This window comes from Oncorhynchus tshawytscha, linkage group LG14 (assembly GCF_018296145.1).
Source record: "Oncorhynchus tshawytscha isolate Ot180627B linkage group LG14, Otsh_v2.0, whole genome shotgun sequence".
Taxonomy (NCBI): Eukaryota; Metazoa; Chordata; class Actinopteri; order Salmoniformes; family Salmonidae; genus Oncorhynchus; species Oncorhynchus tshawytscha.
In genome coordinates, this window is record NC_056442.1 from 25,735,924 (window position 1) to 25,758,047 (window position 22,124).

Genomic DNA, 22,124 nt, shown 5'->3' on the forward strand with positions numbered 1-22,124 from the left:
ATGGGACCTCAAAGGTTTCCTGAGTGTGTCAAGAATGGTCCACCACCCAAAGGACATCTGGCCAACTTGATACAACTGTGGGAAGCATTGGAGACAACATGGGTCAGCATCCCCGTAGAACGCTTTTGACACCTTGTAGAGTCCATTTATATATTTTTTTATTTAGTAGTGTAATGACGTTTTAACTCATCCAAGTGTATAATAAAAATAACTAATAAGTTGTTGCGGAAGTGACGACATTACGGAAACTACAGTCTCAGCTATCGTAGATGAAATTGTAGTCCACAAATAAACGGCAGACTAAAGACGTCGACGAAAAGGTATAATACATAAACCAGTATGACATTTAGCCTTGGGATTGTAGTACTTTCTTGCGTGTTGAGGACTAGCTGACAATGGCTAGTTAACGTCGTTAGCTGGCTAGCTGTTTGTCAGCCATACTGTCTGTTTATAGCGAGCGTAGCTAATTAGCAAGCTATCAGATGAACTAAGGAGTTCTGGCTATTTACATAACTAGCTGTCGAATAAAAATATAGTTAGCAATGTGTTTCGCTATTTCGTTTGTCGCAGTCGTGTTATAAAATGAGCTTCCAAACTGCTGTAACTTACTAGCTCCTGTAACGTTGGTAGTTAGCTAGTTTACATTACTGTACAGCGAGCCAACTTACACGCCCGAAACAAGAGTGGGGTTTTATGTCAATACATAAAACGTTAGGTATGTCAACTTAATTACATCTGAAGTTGGGAGTTAGTTTAGTAGAAGTAGACCTAACACACAGTCACATAGTTAACAAACATGTCTTTGTTCATTTCTGAATCTGTCAACATTGATATCCATACTATGTTTTCCTCCTACTGTACTGTACTGATTAATAACACTGCCCCTGTCCCAGGGTTTCCCACACTCGGACCTGGGGCCCGCCCTGGGTACATGTTTTGGTTTTTGCCCTAACACTACACAGCTGATTCCAGTAATCAAAGCTTGCTGATGAGTTGGCTATTTGAATCAGCTGTGTAGTGCTTGGGCAAAAACCAAAATGTGCACCCAGGGGGGGAGTTTGGGAAAGCTCGTCCTAGCACAATAATGGACAAAATCAGGGTTTCCCAACCCTCTCCTTGGCCCACACAGTGTTTAACCCTACATTGGCACACCAGATTAAATTAGTCAAAGCCATGATGATTAATTGACTAATTGAATCAGGTGTGGCAGTTTAGAGTTAAATCAAAGAGGAAGAGAGGCACAACTCTGCGGAAAATCTGTCTCCCACCAGCAAGCTGTGTTTTTGTATGGAGGTAAATGAGTGTTGAATTTGGTCAACAAATAAAATGTATGGCTTATTTGCTACCTGAGGTTTATTTTTAATTAGAGGTTTTGTAATGCTGGAGTTATGTGTGTACTGATAAGTAGGACATGTGTCATCCCGGCAAATTGTCTTAAGATTGCTATGCATATTCAAATTTGCTCTGTCAGCCAAAACTACCAAATGCTCCCATCTAAAGGTGAATCGATTCTCAATTGCGGTACGGTTCTTGAAACCTAAAGCCCTTTAACACCAAATCATTTCACAAATGCAAAATATACACTTACTGTACACTGTTTTTAAGCGGTTTTAGCACAGTATTTTTCAGCGACAACACTATAACAAAACCTCCCCGACCAGAAGATTCTATTGTCAATAAGCGCCAAAGGTAGTTATGCATGGGCTATCCCTGCCCTTGTGTTGATGTCCTCGGAATAACATGTTGAACTGGTCGAACCACCCAGAAATTACAATCTGAGTCTTTCCCTTTGTTGATGTAGTCTAGCTTATTCTGCTTTTCGCTAGATTCTCCTTTTCGTTAGATTCTCCCATCTTAATTTACAAGCTTCACAAAATGTAGGTTCAAGTGGCCTCTGCCCACACTGTCGTAAACAACACAATTTGTATGAATTCGTGTCATGACAAGTCTGTGTGCGCTGTAATATGAATAACACATGGTTCTCTTTGTCAGGTTATAGTCCTATTCTTTCCTAACAGAGAAAAGGGGCATGTCAATACTTGGCAAAATATGCATTGGTCACAATGGCTTTGGCATTTTGTAGAACTTTAGTTGATTCATATGCTACATGGTAGAGGTCGACCAATTAATCGGAATGGCCGATTAATTAGGGCCGATTTCAAGTTTTCATAATAATCGGAAATCGGTATTTTTGGCCGATTTTAAAAAATAAATACAATTTATTTTTTTACACCTTTATTTAACGAGGCGAGTCAGTTAAGAACGTTCTTATTTTCAATGACGGCCTAGGAACAGTGGGTTAACTGCCTTGTTCAGTGGCAGAACGACAGATTTTTACCTTGTCAGCTCTGGGATTCAATCTTGCAAGTTTACAGTTAACTAGTCCAACGCTCTAACCACCTGCCTCTCATTGCACTCCACGAGGAGCCTACCTGTTACGTGAATGCAGTAAGAAGCCAAGGTAAGTTGCTAGCTAGCATTAAACTTATAAAAAACAATCAATCATAATCACTAGTTAACTACACATGGTTGATGATATTACTAGTTTATCTAGCGTGTCCTGCGTTGCATATAATCGATGCGGTGCCCATTTGCAGAAAAAGGACTGTCGTTGCTCCGTGTACCTAACCATAACCATCAATGCCTTTCTTAAAATCAATACACAGAAGTATATATTTTTAAACCTGCATATTTAGCTCAAAGAAATCCAGGTTAGCAGGCAATATTAACCAGCTGAAATTGTCACTTCTCTTGCGTTCATTGCACGCAGAGTCAGGGTATATGCGATAATAAACATTTTGTTTTCGAAATGATAGTTTCTGGATTCGATCATATTAATGACCAAAGGCTCGTATTTCTGTGTGTTATTATGTTATAATTAAGTCTATGATTTGATAGAGCAGTCTGACAGCGATGGTAGGCAGCAGCAGGCTCGTAAGCATTAATTCAAACAGCACTTTCGTGCGTTTGTGAAATGGCTAGCTAGTTAGCGGGGTGCGCGCTAATAGCGTTTAAAACGTCACTCGCTCTGAGACTTGGAGTAGTTGTTCCCCTTGCTCTGCATGGGTAACGCTGCTTTGAGGATGACTGTTGTTGTGTTCCTGGTTTGAGCCCAGGTAGGGGCGAGGAGAGGGACGGAAGCTATACTGTTACACTGGCAATACTAAAGTGCCTATAAGAACATACAATAGTCAAAGGTATATGGAATACAAATGGTATAGAGAGAAATAGTCCTATAAATACTATATTAACTACAACCTAAAACCTCTTACCTTGGAATATTGAAGTCTCATGTGAAAAGGAACCACCAACTTTCATATGTTCTGAGCAAGGAACTTAAACATTAGCTTTGGCACATATTGTACTTTTACTTTCTTCTCCAACACTTTGTTTTTTTATTATTTAAACCAAATTCAACATGTTTCATTATTTATTTGAGGCCAAATTGATTTTATTGATGTATTATATTAAGTTAAAATAAGTGTTCATTCAGTATTGTTGTAATTGTCATTATTACAAATACATTTTTAAAAATCGGCCGATTAATCAGTGTCAGCTTTTTTTGGTCCTCCAATAATCGCTATCTGCGTTGAAAAATCATAATCGGTCAACCTCTACTACATGGAGTTGTCCTTGTATTCTGTGGTTAGACTAGCCTATCATTAGCAGGATCATAGTGTCACATGGATATGGTAAAACATGTACTGTCCGCCTCTCCAGTGTCAGTAACAGCACAATGTTATATAGGCCTGGTGCCGTGATTGGCTGGAGTTCTGATATGAACAGTGTGCCAATGGAGGGTGTGTACCAGTGCATTACTTTGAGGGCTGTTGAATTTGAGAACTGCTCTGTTGTTGTGAAATCTCGCTACTGCCTTTTGAATGCCACACTGCAGTGGAGCCATCTCTCCCTCTTCTGTGTGTCCAGCTACTTTCTCTACTCCTCCTCACCACCCTGTCTCCTCAGGCTGCCGGTCCTAATGTGGAGGCGGAGCAGAACTTGTGTTGAGCACGTGCCTGTGTTGCCATGGGGTCACCCCCCTTGTTCCTGCTCCTCCTGGGCCTGACCCCTATGCTCCGCCTGACTGTTCATACCTTCCACACGTCCGCCCCTCCCCCGGCTCCCCCTCCCTCCTGTGGGCCGGGCCAGTCCTGGGCCGTCCGGCTGCACACAGACTCCGAGCTGCTGGAGGCTGAAGGCTCCACCCTTCACGAGCTGGCCAGCAGGGTGGCTGAGCAGGCTGGCCTGGAGAACAGGGGCCAGATAGGGCAGCTGGAGGGCCACTACCTGCTCTGTGCCGGGCCTGAGGAGGAGGGCAGGCCGGGGGACGTGCTGGCAGCCCACCCTCATGTGCTCTGGCACTCCCAGGAGCAGGTCCTCAGCCGCTCCAAGAGGGCAATAGCCTTCAACGACCCCAGATACCCATTACAGTGGCACCTGGTGAGAATTAGGCCTAATCTGTCTTCTTCTTTATTTTTCTTCAGAACTGTCTCATAGCGAAACAATATTCAGATCTACTGAATATATACACACCTATAGCCTATAGAATATTCAAATCTATTTACTGCACACTTATAGCATATATAATATTCAGATCTGTAAGAATGCACAGTACTTTTTAAACTGTCGGCTATATGCCACGTTTATTTTCAATGTCTTCAACTCTGTAACCTTTGTCACTTCCCTGCTCTTCTCTTCCTCTCCACCCACCCACAGCACAACGATGTCAGGGAGGGCATGGACATCAATGTGACTGGTGTATGGGAGCACAACATCACAGGGACAGGGGTGACAGTGGTGGTCGTGGACGATGGGGTTCAGCACACCCTCCAGGACATTCAGCCAAACTATGTGAGTTTCATACTGGCCACACCTAGGCCTATTTCCTTTTGAAGATTTTTACTATTAAAATGGGTAAGCTGACGCACACCCCAAAGTCTTTTGTAGAGGTTCTGACATACAGAGAGTAAACTATAAAAAAGAAAGTAGGTCACAGACTCTAATTATGCTCCCAAATATTTTATGGGTATCGCAACCAACATTACGGCACACTGTGCCTTCTTCGGGGTTAGGGTTCAGTGCACCGAAGAAGGCACAGTGTGCCATAACATTTTTGGGAGCATAATTAATGGCTTTGTTTCTTTTTAAAGCATTTTGCTAATGTCATCATGTAGTATGTTCTTTTCCAAATTCACATTCTCACATGCTTTATTCTTGAGAAATACAAAATGTTCTCGTGCTTCATTCTGTCCCTTTAGAGTCCAGAGGGCAGTTATGACTTGAACTCCAACGACCCGGACCCCATGCCCCACCCGGACGCCCGCAGTGACAACCACCATGGCACGCGCTGCGCCGGGGAGATCGCCGCTGTCTCCAACAACAGCTTCTGCGCTGTGGGTGTGGCCTATGACAGTAAAGTGGCAGGTACATTGTGTGTTTGGAAAGCATGGTTATGGTAACCGTCAGAACATTTTACAGGGTTGTATTCATTAGTGTGCACACCTTAGTAAATAGTTTTGCATGGAAAATGAACATTTGTGTTGCTTTTTGGACAAGATCAGGTAGTCCCTCTCTGTTTGTCCTTTTCTTCCATTTGGTGCCTAGGGGGGAATTCAGACCAAAGATAGGCGCGCATAAATTGAACTTTTCTCTCTACGAGTATTCTGATCTTGAACGCATGTGATAGCCAGCTAAACGTTTGGGTTGGATATCATAGAAATTGAGGTGCCAGAGGTGTACACCGTATTCTGACCTTGACTTAATTCCCTTATAATTCCACCACCTTTACGCGCAAGGAAACCATGACTAATGTCGAGCACCATTTCAGTTCCAAGTAGAAAAACGTCTATTTCCAGTAGTAATGACACCATTCTCCATGCATGGTAATGTATAATTGATAAGAGCTACAGTTGAAGTCAGAAGTTTACATACACTTAGGTTGGAGTCATTAAAACTCGTTTTTCAACCACTCCACAAATTTCTTGTTAACAAACTATAGTTTTGGCAAGTCGGTTAGGACATCTACTTTGTGCATGACACAAGTAATTTTTCCAACAATTGTTTACAGACAGATTATTTAACTTATAATTCACTGTATCACAATTCCAGTGGGTCAGAAGTTTACATACACTAAGTTGATTATGCCTTTTAAACAACTTGGAAAATTCCAGAAAATGATGTCATGGCTTTAGAAGCTTCTGATAGGCTAATTGACATAATTTGAGTCAATCGGAGGTGTACCTGTGGATGTATTTCAAGGCCTACCTTCAAACTCAGTGCCTCTGCTTGACATCATTGGAAAATACAAAGAAATCAGCAAAGACCTCAGAAATTTTGTTTTGTAGACCTCTGCAAGTCTGATTCATCCTTGGGAGCAAATTCCAAATGCCTGAAGGTACCACGTTCATCTGTACAAACAATAGTACGCAAGTATAAACACCATGGGACCACGCAGCCGTCATACCGCTCAAGAAGGAGACGCGCTCTGTCTCCTAGAGATGAACGTACTTTGGTGCAAAAAGTTCAAATCAATCACAGAATAAAAGCAAAGGACCTTGTGAAGATGATGGAGGAAACCGGTACAAAAGTATCTATATCCAGTGTAAAACGAGTCCTATATCGACATAACCTGAAAGGCCGCTCAGCAAGGAAGAAGCCACTGCCCCAAAACAGCCATAAAAAAGCCAGAGTACGGTTTGCAACTGCACATGGGGACAAAGGTTATACTTTTTGGAGAAATGTCCTCTGGTCTGATGAAACAAAAATATAACTGTTTGGCCATAATGACCATCATTATGTTTGGAGTAAAAAGGGGAAGGCTTGCAAGCCGAAGAACACCATCCCAACCGTGAAGCACGGGGGTGGCAGCATCATGTTGTGGGGGTGCTTTGCTGCAGGAGGGACTGGTGCACTTCACAAAATAGATGGCATCATGAGGTAGGAAAATTATGTGGATATATTGAAGCAACATCTCAAGACCTCAGTCAGGAAGTTAAAGCTTGGTCACAAATGGGTCTTCCAAATGGACAATGATCCCAAGCATACTTCCAAAGTTGTGGCAAAATGGCTTAAGGACAACAAAGTCAAGGTATTGGAGTGGCCTATAGAACATGTGTGGGTAGAACTGAAAAAGGGTGTGAGAGCAAGGAGTCCTACAAATCTGACTCAGTTACACCAGCTCTGTCAGGAGGAATGGGCCACAATTCATCCAATTTATTGTGGGAAGCTTGTGTCAGGCTACCCAAAACGTTTGACCCAAGTTAAACAATTTTAAAGGCAATACTACCAAATACTAATTGAGTGTATGTAAACTTCTGACCCACTGGGAATGTGATGAAAGAAATGAAAGTTGAAATGAATCATTCTCTCAACTATTATTCTGACATTTCACATTCTTAAAATAAAGTGATGATCCTAACTGACCTAAGACAGGGAAGTTTTACAAGGATTAAATGTCAGGAATTGTGAAACTGAGTTTAATGTATTTGGCTAAGGTGTATGTAAACTTCCGACTTCAACTGTAGTTAAATGAGTATTCGTTTGGAAAAGGGGATTGTAATTGCAATTGTTTAACAAGCATTTCACTACACCTGGAATACCATCTGCTAAATATGTGTACACCGTATTTAAAGGGATGGCATTAGATAAATGTGCTGAAAACCCCATAGAATAAAAATTCCATGAGGAAATCTGTTGGCCAGCAAGTGGGAGGGTTTTCAGCAGTTGAATTAATTGTATTCAGTGCGTGTAAGGGAGCCACTCCCAAAGAGCTCGCTGCGCACCTGCATAAGGTACAGCTGAATACCAAATACTGAGAAATGCTTAACTCAAAACATGAAGGAAGGGCAGACATTTCCTAAGGCTGAATTGGGCCCCTAGTGAATACAACCCTGGTCTGGTTAGGTGCTGAGGAAACTGTCATGGCCCTAGTTTGGTGTAGTTTGCTGCTATCAGATTCGTATGTTTTGATGTCCTTTCTTCATGTCATGTTTTGTCTGTTCAGGTATCAGAGTCCTGGATGGGCCGCTCACAGACAGTATGGAGGCGGTGGCTTTCAACAAGCACTACCAGATCAACGACGTCTACAGCTGCAGGTACAACAGCGAGTAGCTCAGCCTCACATGACTCTGAACATGCTTGGTTTGCTTATAATCTCAGCATAAATCAAAATATTAACCGGAATATACAGCCAAACACAGTTCTAAGCATGGTTATAAAGATATGCCCTTCTCTCGCTAGATTTTCCCTCCACTGCTCTTTAGTGGCTGTAGGAAAAATGTGTCTGACTCAACTGTGCTCTCCTCTTCCCTTTCCTCCTCAGTTGGGGTCCTGACGATGATGGCCGCACTGTCGATGGACCACACCCCTTGGGCAAGGTTAGCGTGGATACAACACACAACCCATTTCTAACATGTTTTGCCAGTCCTAGGCTGCATTCCAAACACTTAAGCACACCCTCAGCCCTCAAATTAAGTGGACACTTGTGATGACGTGTGACGAGTTTACACTTGCAGGGCAAGGTGCGAGGGAGGAAGGAATGATTTTTAAATGTACCACCCTTGCCCAGAATTGTCACTCGTTCATCCCTCGATGATTGTTTATTTTCATCCACCGGTAGCTTGTGGGTGCTTTATATGCGCTACAGTCAATTATGATTGCATGTCTACTTATATTAACTATATCATTATTAATATATGTCTACTGTATGATAGCTAGCAAATTAATGACCTAACTAACATTAGCCTGCCTAGCTGGAACTTATGAAGAAGGAACTTTTTTTTTATTTCTACAATTTCCAAAAGCTAACCTAACAAAAGCATTACTTTTGCGAGACGTGTTTGTGCATTAGTAGCACAATTTCTAACTTATTTACATTCGTTTTTAATTACACTTGTATGTTGACTTTGCCATATTGACGTTGAGGTTTTAAGTCTTAGTGGATGTACATTCATCGCGAAATGAATTATGGGGAGTTTCAGGCCCTGAAGTGAACATAATAATAATTGTACACTCGCAAACTCGATCAAAAATAAATGCATTTCTGCACCACTCTTCACTACCAGCAGAGGGCAGTATATTGTTGCTCTCTAAAGGGCACGGTTTGTGTGAGTGTCTTATGAGACAAAAAAAAGAGAACACATCCCTTACACACGTACATGCACATATACACACACACACACACACACTCTTACTCGAGACAAAGTGTCTGGCTTTTTCTGGTCAATTTCGTTTCCTAGGTGTGCCTCACTCCCTGAATGGCTTTGGCAGGCACTGTGGAAATGAATCAGAACCACCGAATCCCATCAGCCAGTCCTCATGGTCTAATAAAAATTTGTGCTAGCTGCGGCTTCCAGCTTTTCACAAACCTAAGAATGGCGGTATACACACAGGATATGATTATAATGACATACACTGACTATACCAAACATTAGAAACACCTTCCATGGACCCTACAAGGTGTCAAGCGTTCAACAGGGATGCTGGCCCATGTTGACTCCAATGCTTCCCACAGTTGTGTCAAGTTGGCTGGATGTCTTTTGGGTGGTGGACCATTCTTGATACACATGGGAATTTGTTGAGCATGAAAAACTCAGCTGCGTTGCAGTTCTTGACACAAAATGGTGTGCCTGGCTCCTACTACCATACCCCATTCAAAGGCACTTAAATCTTTTGTCTTTCCCATTCACCCCTGAATGGCACACATACACAATCCATGTCTGACGGCTTTAAAATCCTTCTTTAACCTGTCTCCTCCCCTTTATCTACACTGATTTGAAGTGGATTTAACAAGTGACATCAACAAGGGATCACAGCTTTCACCTGGTCAGTCTATGTCATGGAAATGTGTGGTATACTCAATATTGATTATTCAGGTATGACTAGGCCTGTGAATGCTGCTATGTACTCTGGTTGGCTGTATTAGTCTGCAAGAAGTTACTAGGCGTGACTAACTGAAGCAAATGTTTCCTTGTTTGGCCTGTAGGCGGCGCTGCAGCACGGGGTGATTGCTGGCAGACGGGGCTTCGGCAGTATCTTTGTCGTCGCCAGTGGCAATGGGGGCCAGTACGAGGACAACTGCAACTACGATGGCTATGCTAACTCAATCTACACTGTTACCATTGGTCAGTGAATAGGAGCAATGTTGTCTGTCTCTGTGTCTGCGTGTTGAGTGTTTCTAACCTTGTGTGTGTGTGTGTGTGTCTCTTGTAGGAGCAGTAAATGAGGAAGGGAAGATGCCCTTCTATGCTGAGGAGTGTGCCTCCATGCTGGCTGTCACCTTCAGCAGTGGGGGCAGAACGCTGCGTAGTATTGTGAGTCTACTGCTAGGAACACACACACACACCATCTCGAGGGAGTTTTCACACATAGTTCTGAGCTATAGTTTGAATCCGAGTTCGGTTATTTGTTACATTGTATTTTTCTTTCTTCCATGTGGTCCGTTTGGGTTCACATTGCCAAATGTCAAACAAACTAAAATGCCTAAACTACCACCTGTTCATGCAAGTCCATGATTTATTGGGGATTTAATGCGAGCATTTTTCTATCTATGATTATCAAGAAGCATAACTTGTGTGTACCAAACCTCATATTGCTCTCGCCTTCCAACAACATGCAGGAGTAAACAGTGCAATAGCCACTCTAACGTGAATAGGCAATTTTCCATAGCCTATATCCCAGCCCCCCTCTCCCCTAACATGCATCGGATGTGCTCATAAATGCGCTGCTACTTACAGAATGTCTCAGAGATACTAAGTTATGGTACTGCGTGCATTTCATCAAACGCTCTCAGTCAAACAGACAATAATACTGCGCACCTCTGGTGCTTTTCCTGTGTTTGGTCCAGACTGCATTCTCACCTGCAGTGAACTGCACCACGGTACCAATGGAATCCCCCTTACAAAGACTTGTTGTGCCTAGGCCCTTAAGACATAGATTGAGAAAGTTGGACAGTCGGATGATGACAGATGATACTGTACTGTGCCAATCAGACATCTTAGAGTGAGGTAGAGAGGACACATTGAGTTAAAGGAAAACCACCCCAAAAAATATATTTTGGTGTTTGTTTCATTAGTCCGTTGTTGATATAGTCTCAGAATGTTTTTGCATGTCCGCAATCAAGTTTTCAAGATGCGTAACTTTCAAAATACAGAAATACAGCCGGTATGATGCATTTTGCGTCATATGATGGTGTGTTTTGAGTGAGGGCAAAGGAGATGGGTTTTAGGAAGCTAGAGAGGAGAGCTGTAAGGCAAAGCTCTCTGTTTGCTGCTGTTTGTTGCCATCTCCTGGGTGACATGGCTTTCCGGGTGATGTAAGCTCTGGGCCAAAACCCTCAACTGGCATCCGGGACTTCCTGAAAAGCCAAATACACCAGGCCAAGTGGTTTTAGGGCTAGGCTCTAGCTCTTCTACTCTGTTGCACAAGTGCTCTGCTCATACTGTTTGTGTCCCACATGGCACTCTATTCCCTATATAGAGCACTGCTTTTGATCAGTAGTGCACTATACACGGAACCAGGTTGCATTTGGGATAACACCACTGTATCCACCCATCAGCCCAAACACTTCTAGCTGCCGTGTGCTATGCTGCAGTGCCACCACTGCTATGCACCATTTCCCTCATTATATTCCCAACACATGGGTCCCATTTGATGTTGAGCAGTGCTGAAGTCTGAGCTCTCTCCTCCGCTCTGTGCTTTCATGGCTTTGACAGCTGCTTTAAATGAGAGCAGGCATTCTAGCTGACATATGTCTGTGGATTCTTCCTCCGTCCCTTTCCCTCCACAGCAGAAAGCCTGTGGTGTTACTCTCAGACTGTTTCTCCTCTCTGTGTCCGACCAGGCCTGTCGTCACCTAGGATCAAACACCCCCTAGCTGTGTGTCTGTGACCAATGCTCCAGAGAGGTCCCTTACTCATCTAGGAGACGAGCTGTTTAGACAGCACTGTCTGCATGGTCTGGATCTGTACTGCATGGCTGCGTCACAAATGCCTCCCCATTTCCTTTCATAGTGCATTATTTATTTAATCATTATTTTGTCAGGGAGTTGACCAAAGTCTCTTTTCCAGATGAGTCCTGTATAGCACCACAATACACATCAAACTACACATTCATATACACACATTAAAATACAGATTATCATTCACAACAGTACACGAAAAGCAAAACGCAATCATAAAAAAACAGACATTTTTCAGTACAAAGGTCCCCTAACAACTGTCTGAAATGCCCTAGAGACACCAATTCCTCCAATTTTGAAAGTGTATTGTAGATCATTCAACATGTAAGGTGCAAAACAAAAACTAAAAGCAGATTTACCCAACACAGTGGAGCTGGAAGGGATCTCCAGAGTTCGCCATCCCTGAGCACCGGGTCCGGTAGCCTGTACATCTATAGGTTCACAATGAGGTACGGTGTGGCAGAAGTTTATGCAAGAGGGCTTTATCGACAAAAAGAGTGCAATGCATCGATCTACATGACTTCAAGGAGGGCCAGCCCACATTCTGAAACAAAATGCAATGTGTACAGAACCCATCACCCGTAATAAAGCACAAGGCGCTATGATAAACAGCGTCCGATGGCTTCAATAAGGGTGGCAGCTGCATTCATATATAAACCTATATAGGGAATAGGGTGCCATTTGAGACCATATTTGAATGCTGCACACTTCATATTATGCTCATAAGCTACTACATATGCAACAATCCACGCTATACTCTAACCCAAAACTCTACACATCACAGAGCATGTACGTTATTCTCTCTTTGTTTACATCAAATATTGAACCCATGGCTATCCAGGGTATTTTCCACTGAAGTCCTATAGGGAATAGGCTGTCAAATGGGATGCAGCCATAGTAATTTCTCTCTATTGGGAAGGACTGTGGGATCTATGCTGGTATGCAGGTCTGACATGCCTGAGCATGTCAAAGATCATGTTTACCAGTGAATCCATCAGCAGCCCTTTTTCTCTCTGTCCCTGTATTCCTATCAATCTCTCACCCTCTCTCACCACATCCTGTCTGTTTTAGCACTTCTGTCTACTTTTTCTCATCGTTCAGCCCCTCCATCTCTCTCCATCTTTTCTGGCTTTTCCCTCTTCCTCCCTAGTCGTCCCATAGCTCCTTACCACTGACTGTTTGTAATGGCGTGTGAGATTCGTATACATGTTTATGACTCTTCTCTGTGTGTGTGTACTGTGTAGGTGACGTCAGACTGGTCACTGCAGCAGGGCACAGGCTGTACTGACGGGCACACGGGCACCTCGGCGGCGGCACCTCTGGCGGCTGGCATGGTGGCTCTGATGCTGCAGGTCCGGCCCTGTCTCACCTGGAGAGACGTGCAGCACATCATCACCTACACAGCCACACAGGTACAATGTACATGACAGAGTGACGTCATCACCTACACAGACCCACAGGTACAATGTACATGACAACAGAGTGACATCATCACCTACACAGCCACACAGGTACAATATACATGACAACAGAGTGACATCATCACCTACACAGGTGCAAGGTACATGACAACAGAGTGACGTCATCACCTACACAGCCACACAGGTACAATGTACATGACAACAGAGTGACGTCATCACCTACACAGCCACACAGGTACAATGTACATGACAACAGAGTGACATAATCACCTACACAGCCACACAGGTACAATGTACATGACAACAGAGTGACATAATCACCTACACAGCCACACAGGTACAATGTACATGACAACAGAGTGACATCATCACCTACATAGCCTAACAGGTACAATATACAGTACCAGTCAAACGTTTGGACACATCTCTACATTGTAGAATAATAGTGAAGACATCAAAACACATATGGAATCATGTAGTAACCAAAAAAGTGTTAAACAAATCAAAATATATTTTATATTTGCCTTGATGACAGCGTTGCACACTCTTGGCATTCTCTCAACCAGCTTCACCTGGAATGGATTTCCAACAGTCTTGAAGGAGTTCCCACATATGCTGAGCGCTTGTTGGCTGCTTTTCCTTCACTCTGCTGTCCAACTCATCCCAAACCATTTCAATTGGGTTGAGGTCAGGTGATTGTGGAGGCCAGATCATCTGATGCAGCACCTTTACTCTCCTTCTTGATCAAATAGCCCTTACATAGCCTGGAGGTGTGTTGGGTCATTGTCCTGTTGAAAAACAAATGATAGTCCCACTAAGCGCAAACCATATGGAATGGCGTATCGCTGCAGTAGCCATGATGGTTAATTGTGTCTTGAATTCTAAATAAATCACCAGTGTCACCAGCAAAGCACACCCACACCATCTCCATGTTTCACGGTGGGAACCACACATGCAGAGATCATCCGTTCGCCTACTCTGCGTCTCACAAAGACACAGCAGTTGGAACCAAAAATCTGAAATTTGGGCTCATCAGACCAAAGGACAGATTTCCACCGGTCTAATGTCCATTATGCGTGTTTCTTGGCCCAAGCAAGTCTCTTCTTCTTATTGGTGTCCTTTAGTAGTGGTTTCTTTGCAACAATTCGACCATGAAGGCCTGATTCACGCTGTCTCCTCTGAAAGGTTGATGTTGAGATGTGTCTGTTACTTAAACTCTGAAGCATTTATTTGGGCTGCAATTTCTGACACTGGTAACTCTAATCAACTTATCCTTTGCAGCAGAGGTAACTCTGAGTCTTCCTTTCCTGTGGCGGTCCTCAGGAGAGCCAGTTTCATCATAGCGCTTGATGGTTTTTGCGACTTCACTTGAAGAAAGTTATTGACATTTTCCAGATTGACTGACCATCTCTTAAAGTAATGATGGACTGTCATTTCTCTTTGCTTATTTGAGCTGTTCTTGCCATAATATGGACTTTTACCAAATAGGGCTATCTTCTGTATACCACTCCTACCTTGTCACAACACAACTGATTGGCTCAAACACATTAAGAAGGAAAGAAATTCCACAAATGAACAATGTACACCTGTTAATTGAAAGGAATTCCAAGTGACTGCCTCATGCAGCTGGTTGAGAGAATGTCAAGTGTGTGCAAAGCTGTCATCAAGGCAAAGGGTGGCTACTTTGAAGAATCTCAAATATATATATTTTTTATTTGTTTAACAGTATTTTGGTTACTACATGTGTTATTTCATAGTTTTTATGTCATCACTATTAGTTTGACTATTTTCTATATTGTAGAATAAAGAAAAACCCTGGAATGAGTAGGTGTGTCCAAACTTTTGACTGGTACTGTACATGACTACAAAGTGACATCGTCACCTACATGCCCTCGGAAGCACACTTCAGACATACAGTGAGGTCCAAAAGTATTGGGCCAGTGACACAACTTTTGTTGTTTTGGCTCTGTCAATGACTGTGTTAAAGTGCTTTAATTTGAGGGTATTTTCATCCAAATCAGGTGAACCATTTAGAAATTGCTGTACTTTTCCTACATAGTCCCCCCCCCCATTTTTTTTTATAGGGACAAATTAATTTACACTGAGTGTATAAAATATTAAGAACACTCTTTCCATGACAGACTGACCAGGTGAAAGCTATGATCCCTTATTGATATCACCTGTTAAGTCCACTTCAATCAGTGTAGATGAAGGGAAGGAGAAAGGCGGGTTAAATAAGGATTTTTAAGCCTTGAGACAATTGAGACATGGATTGTGTATGTGTGCCATTCAGAGGCTGAATGGGCAAGACAAAAGATTGAAGTGCCTTTGAACGGGGTATGGTAGTAGGTTCCAGGCGTGTCAAGAACTGCAACGCTGCGGGGTTTTTCACACACAACAGTTTCCTGTGTGTCTCAAGAATGGTCCACCACCCAAAGGACATCCAGACAACTTCACACAACTGTGGAGTCAACATGTGCCGGCATCCATGTGGAACGCTTTCGACGCCTTGTAGAGTCCATGCTCCGATGAATTGAGGCTGTTCTCAGGGAACAGAAGTAGTCAAAAGTTTAGTATTTGGTCCCATATTCATAGCACGTAATGAAGCTTGTGACTCTACAAACTTGTTGGATGCATTTGCTGTTTGTTTTGGTTGTGTTTCAGATTATTTTGTGCCCAATAGAAATGAATGGTAAATAATGTATTACGTTATTTTGGAGTCACCTTTATTGTAAATAAGAATACTTCTACATTAATATGGCTGCTACCATGATTACGGATAATCCTGAATGAATTGTGGATAATGACGAGTGCGAAAGCCACAGAGGCACAAATATCATAACCCCAAGACATGCTAACCTCTCACCATTAGCAATTTTGGGGGGTATGATATTTGTCCCGATACTTTTGGTCCTCTAAAATGGCCCTCTGTACCAAAAAGTGCTGTAATTTCTAAACGGTTCACCTGATATGGATGAAAAGACCCTACAGTTAAAACGAACAGTCTGCACTTTAACCTCATAGTCCTGGAGTACAAAGAGAGAGAAAAAAACTGTCACTGTCCCAATACTTTTGGACCTCACTGTATGACTCACCTTGTTGTACTGTATCATTAATCACTGCTACGCAGGCACATACAGTTCCTAATTGAGAGTGTGTGTTTCTGTAGTATGATGTGCAAGGGGACTGGAAAATCAATGGAGCGGGCTTCCACCACAGTCACCAGCACGGCTTCGGCCTGCTCAACGCCTGGCGGCTGGTCAACGCTGCCAAGGTACCACTCCACCTCACTCACTTCCTGATGTCTCAGCAGCACACTCATGTCAAGATTAACCAACTACACTAATGATACAGTATTGGTTGGGATTTTCTTTTAGCTAAGTCTATATTCTGCTCATTTAAAAAGACTGAAGGTATACATATGGAAAGTGTTTTTGTGTGTTTATTAATCAGGTGTGGGAGATGGTGCCATTCCTAGTGTCCTATCAGAGCCCAGTGCTGAAGGAGGAGGCTCTTGTCCCAGCCTATCCGGAGCAACTCAACCTAACCTGGAACGGTTGGTAGAGTTTGTGTGTGTGTGAGAGAGTGATCAACCAAGCGAGTCTCGTAATATGCAAGTCTGAGTATTTGCTGTTTCTCTTCTCTCTGTCAGTGCTCTCCAGAGAGACCCTCCCAACATGCAATCAGCAGTCTGCCCTTATTAGGCAATGTTCTTCAGAGTCTCTCTGTCACTGGGCACACTGACTGAACTATGGGAGGAGAGAACACCCCTCTCTTTCTCTGTATTTCTCTTCTCCCTCTCTGACACACAGTGACATCACAGCAGAGATATCTGTATTCCTTCCTCCCTCTCTTTTCTAGCCTCCCTGTGGCCTCCTGGCCCAGTGTATGCAGCCTGTGTGTTGCCTGTTCTGAGGTCAGGAGCAGTGTGTTTCACTGTTTCAGCACAACAGTGAGTGTGTGTGTGTCCAGTCTCACGTGACTAGGGTTTCTAAGGACAAAGCCGAGGAAGAGTTGCTGACAAAGACTAAATGTTTTAGTCCAAGTGAAACATCTGTTTTGAATGAATGAAATTCGTGATGCAAATCGACTTTGTATTTATACATGGAAATTCTGTTTCCATTCATTGAAAAGTAAGCTAGTTTTGGTTATTCCCAAAGATACATGAAGCAGGTTGTTATGTTAAACTACTCTATCGCTAGGCTATTTGTTGTCCTTGTTGCTATGTGTTTTGGCCGGTCCGTTAGCTTAAGGTCCAGCGGTTAGTATGAGCACTCGTTCCTTCCCATGTGAAAACGGAAGACTAGAGTTCCAATGTTCAGTCCCAAATGTTAGATTCCCGAAAGATAGTGACGTGTTGTTACTGAAAAGAAAAACAGTCGTTTAAAAGTACAAAAAGTTTCAAATGTCTGAGATGTTTGCGCTAAATGTCAGGAGAGGAATGTATGGGGTGCATGCCAGGCCAGCGTTGATGAAATGGCAGAGGTTTTAAAACTGTGCGTCCCAAATGGCACTCTTTTCTTATCGTGCCCTACTGGCCTCATAGCGCTCTGATCAAAAGTCATGCAAATATGTATGGTAACGTGTCTTTTTGGGATGTAGCCAAAATCACTGGCTTTATATATCTTCCTGTGTGCGTGTGTCAGAGAGGGAGAGAATAATGCAGTACCAACAAAGCATAGCCAGAGCCTTTGGCCTGATATTTACTGCCATTGTGTTGATTTTAGCTTTGAGACGATTTATGATATTGGTGAACAAGTTTATTTCAGAGCTGAAGCATTTGGGTTGCAACAAGTTTGTGCTTGATATAATTTAAAACGTGTATGAAAAGGCAGTAACACACTCTTAAGACCCACCAGTCGTGATTGTGTGGAGGAAGAGTGAGATTCTCATGACAGGTCACTGTCTGTGTGGGAGGGTCTCTGAGGAACTCTTACGAGTCCAGTCCTGTATGTTTGGAAGAAGATGGCTGGAATCCAAGAAGTCCTTTCCCCCTCCCAACATCCTGCTCTACCCCTATACACTCTACCCCTCTCTCTGCCCCCCTTCACCGCCAGTCTCTCTCCCTCCACACCTTTGTATATCCCGCCCTCTTCATCTCCTTCCTTGGCCCTGGGAAGTGTTTTTCCCTACATGGTAGTGGAGCATTAAGGCCCATTAGTAAACAGGGGCTGAGGAAATGCCAGTGAATTACAGTACGCTGCTGCTGCAGGTCAGGAATCCAGAGAGAAAGGGAAGAGGTAGTCCCTCACAGGAGTCACCAACTCTGTCTGCTCTTTGTGCATATTCTAGGACTGAGACATACTGTATTCCTCTGGGGTGGGTGGATGTTTTACTCTACTTGTGAGTACCAGAAGTCCTCCCAATAATTAACTGTAGAATATCAGGCAAGAGAGCCATTGCACAGTGGATGGTGTAGTGAAACTGTTGAAGGCTTTGGGGGGTGGAACAAGATTGAACAGAGGCGAAAACAAGATTGCAAATGTCTGGAGAGTGTCTGGGGCAGATGCATATTCAAAATACAGTTTCACACTAAATGGAGTGTCTGGGGCAGATGCATATACAAAATACAGTTTCACACTAAATGGAGTGTCTGGGGCAGATGCATATACAAAATACAGTTTCACACTAAATGGAGTGTCTGGGGCAGATGCATATACAAAATACAGTTTCACACTAAATGGAGTGTCTGGGGCAGATGCATATACAAAATACAGTTTCACTAAATGGAGTGTCCCTACATGGCCTTCAATTAAGATTGGACCTATGGGCTACCAGAGTAAATGTCTATCACGTGTGTCCACATCAGACCCTTCACTGTTATAGTTTTCATTGGCTCATCTGCCCCCCCCCCACTCTGCCATTCCTATAGAAGGACATATAGTCATGTATTAGGGTCTCTGTGCTCCTCTCACTCCAGTCACTGCAGCTGACCTCAGGCAGTCCGGGATGCAGACCTTGGAGCACGTGTCTGTCACCTTGACGCTGGTCCATTCTCGCCGCGGCAACGTGGAGATCGCTCTGCTCTGCCCCAGTGGAATGACCTCACTCATCGGGGCGCGCCGTGCTCTGGACACGTGAGTTTGCACGCACACACACAAATCAAATCAAAGTTTATTGGTCGAAATGCTTGTTTCTAGCTACAACAGTGCAGTAATAACAGATGTACGCGCTTGTCTTAGTTTTACTCTTAAACTTTGCATAACGTATAACAGCCATTGTTTTGGCATCCTTGCCTCTGTCCTGTTGCGTGTTACTCCAGGGATACCTCGGGTTACTCAGACTGGACGTTCTCCACTGTGCGCTGCTGGGGAGAGGGAGCCGAGGGCCAGTACAGGCTGCAAGTCTCTGACCACAGTAAGGGTCAGTCTCTGTCTGTCATTCACTCACCTGCCACTGACCACTACAAGACCATATCTACACTATGAGCTCATTCATCACTCTTTGTCCTTTTGTCTCTTTCTTTTAGAAGAGCCTGCGTGGCCCCTGGGCTCTCTGAAGCACTGGAAGCTCACTCTGTACGGCTCCTCTCTGTCCTTCGAAGAGGTCAAGGAGAGACAGAGGTCAGGAGACACACACCATTGTTAAAACAGCAGCCTGGGTTATATAAATGGAACATATATTGTTTGTTTCTGGATCCTGTATTTTTAAAGGGAAGGGATGTTTTGTCATTGGTGCTCCCTTAGTGGATGTGAGCATTGATTGGTTGTGTGTTTTGATTGACAGTGTGGTGGAGGAGGCTATGGGGGGGCAGTATCTGGACAGCAGTTTCTCCCTGCCCTGTCCTGCAGGCATGGACATCCCCCCTGAGACGGTCAGCCCGTTCACATCCAGCAGCCTCAAGGTATGTTACACACACACACACACACACACGCACACAATATATGCCTCATTTTGTAACTTCCTCTCCCATCACCATATCTCTGTGTAGTCTCTGCTACTGCTGGGCTGCTTCGCTCTTTTCTGGTCCCTGTACTACACCCTGGAGGTGACCCTGGCCAACCTGGACTTTAGAGGGCTGTGTTGGTGGGACAGGGGGACGCGGGGCTCCCACAGGGGGCTGGAGATGCTCTGAGCTGGAGAGAACTGTGTGTTGGACTAATCACTGGAGACGCTGCCACATAACACTGGAGAAAACCTCTTCCCTCTATGACCTCCCACCCGCCGTTCATCAGTCTAGGCCTGCTGTGAACCCAGGGGGGCAAAATGGACTGAACTGGAGACTGAGCTATGTGGGCTGGAACTGTGATCTCACTGGCCCACCCATCGCTCCCCAAGCCTGTGGCCTTGTGTCAGCATTGCAGAGCCCCAAGCCTGTGGCCTTTTATCAGCGTTGCAGAGCCCCAAGCCTGTGGCCTTATATCAGCATTGCAGAGCCCCAAGCCTGTGGCCTTATATCAGCGTTGCAGAGCCCCAAGCCTGTGGCCTTATATCAGCGTTGCAGGGACCCAAGCCTGTGGCCTTTTATCAGCGTTGCAGAGACCCAAGCCTGTGGCCTTATATCAGCGTTGCAGAGACCCAAGCCTGTGGCCTTTTATCAGCGTTGCAGAGACCCAAGCCTGTGGCCTTATATCAGCATTGCAGAGACCCAAGCCTGTGGCCTTATATCAGCGTTGCAGAGACCCAAGCCTGTGGCCTTATATCAGCGTTGCAGAGACCCAAGCCTGTGGCCTTATATCAGCGTTGCAGAGACCCAAGCCTGTGGCCTTATATCAGCGTTGCAGAGCCCCAAGCCTGTGGCCTTTTATCAGCGTTGCAGAGCCCCAAGCCTGTGGCCTTTTATCAGCGTTGCAGAGACCCAAGCCTGTGGCCTTATATCAGCGTTGCAGAGACCCAAGCCTGTGGCCTTTTATCAGCGTTGCAGAGACCCAAGCCTGTGGCCTTTTATCAGCGTTGCAGAGACCCAAGCCTGTGGCCTTTTATCAGCGTTGCAGAGACCCAAGCCTGTGGCCTTTTATCAGCGTTGCAGAGACCCAAGCCTGTGGCCTTTTATCAGCGTTGCAGAGACCCAAGCCTGTGGCCTTTTATCAGCGTTGCAGAGCCCCAAGCCTGTGGCCTTTTATCAGCGTTGCAGAGACCCAAGCCTGTGGCCTTATATCAGCGTTGCAGAGACCCAAGCCTGTGGCCTTTTATCAGCGTTGCAGAGCCCCAAGCCTGTGGCCTTTTATCAGCGTTGCAGAGACCCAAGCCTGTGGCCTTTTATCAGCGTTGCAGAGACCCAAGCCTGTGGCCTTTTATCAGCGTTGCAGAGACCCAAGCCTGTGGCCTTATATCAGCGTTGCAGAGACCCAAGCCTGTGGCCTTATATCAGCGTTGCAGAGACCCAAGCGTATGTGAGTAAGTGTACTGCGGGGGAGCAACCTAAACCCTCTGGATCTCTCAGGACCCTCCGGTCTCACCTAGCAGTGCTATAGAGGTGGTAGTTTGGCCTGGTCTTTGGGTTGAAGTGTGTATGACTAGTTTGGTTCAGTCCCTTACCTGGGTCTTTTACTGTGGGATTAGACGGCATGCTGGACAACCAGACAGAGCAGCACTCTTGGGGTGGTTTCCTGGACAATGATTATCCTGGACTAAAAAGCAAGATCAATTACGAATATCCGTTGGAAATGCTTTTTAGCCCAGGATTAGGTTATAGTCTGGGTCTGTAACCGGCCCTTGAAGTTTAAGTCAGTCTTCCAAAGTTTATTAGGTGTGCACCATGGGAAGGCATTACAATGCTGTGCGTGTGAATGTGTTTTAAGATATAA

At 44.3% G+C, this 22,124-nt stretch overlaps 2 protein-coding genes across 6 annotated transcripts; both read left to right on the forward strand.

Annotated features, from left to right (window-relative positions):
- The first annotated feature begins 207 nt into the window (after positions 1-207).
- Positions 208-20,886, forward strand: LOC112266845 (proprotein convertase subtilisin/kexin type 7). 5 transcript variants are annotated; one of them, XM_024444717.2, is made up of 17 exons: positions 246-320; positions 2,425-2,461; positions 3,967-4,440; positions 4,717-4,851; positions 5,259-5,424; positions 8,003-8,093; positions 8,321-8,375; positions 9,983-10,121; positions 10,210-10,310; positions 13,201-13,368; positions 16,547-16,651; positions 16,831-16,933; positions 19,298-19,454; positions 19,640-19,740; positions 19,847-19,940; positions 20,104-20,221; positions 20,309-20,886. In XM_024444717.2, exons 3-17 carry the CDS (start codon positions 4,027-4,029, stop codon positions 20,450-20,452), a joined length of 2,091 nt encoding a protein of 696 aa, XP_024300485.1. In that variant the 5' UTR covers positions 246-320; positions 2,425-2,461; positions 3,967-4,026; the 3' UTR covers positions 20,453-20,886. The 5 variants fall into 5 exon arrangements, with proteins under 5 accessions (XP_024300484.1, XP_024300488.1, XP_024300485.1 ...); XM_024444718.2 differs by having other exon boundaries at positions 267-320; positions 2,428-2,461; XM_024444716.2 differs by lacking the exon at positions 2,425-2,461 and having other exon boundaries at positions 208-320.
- LOC121839266 lies at positions 20,591-21,718 on the forward strand. Its single transcript, XM_042297219.1, has 2 exons — positions 20,591-20,668; positions 20,739-21,718. Exons 1-2 carry the CDS (start codon positions 20,608-20,610, stop codon positions 21,716-21,718), a joined length of 1,041 nt encoding a protein of 346 aa, XP_042153153.1. The 5' UTR covers positions 20,591-20,607.
- Positions 21,719-22,124: the final 406 nt, after the last annotated feature.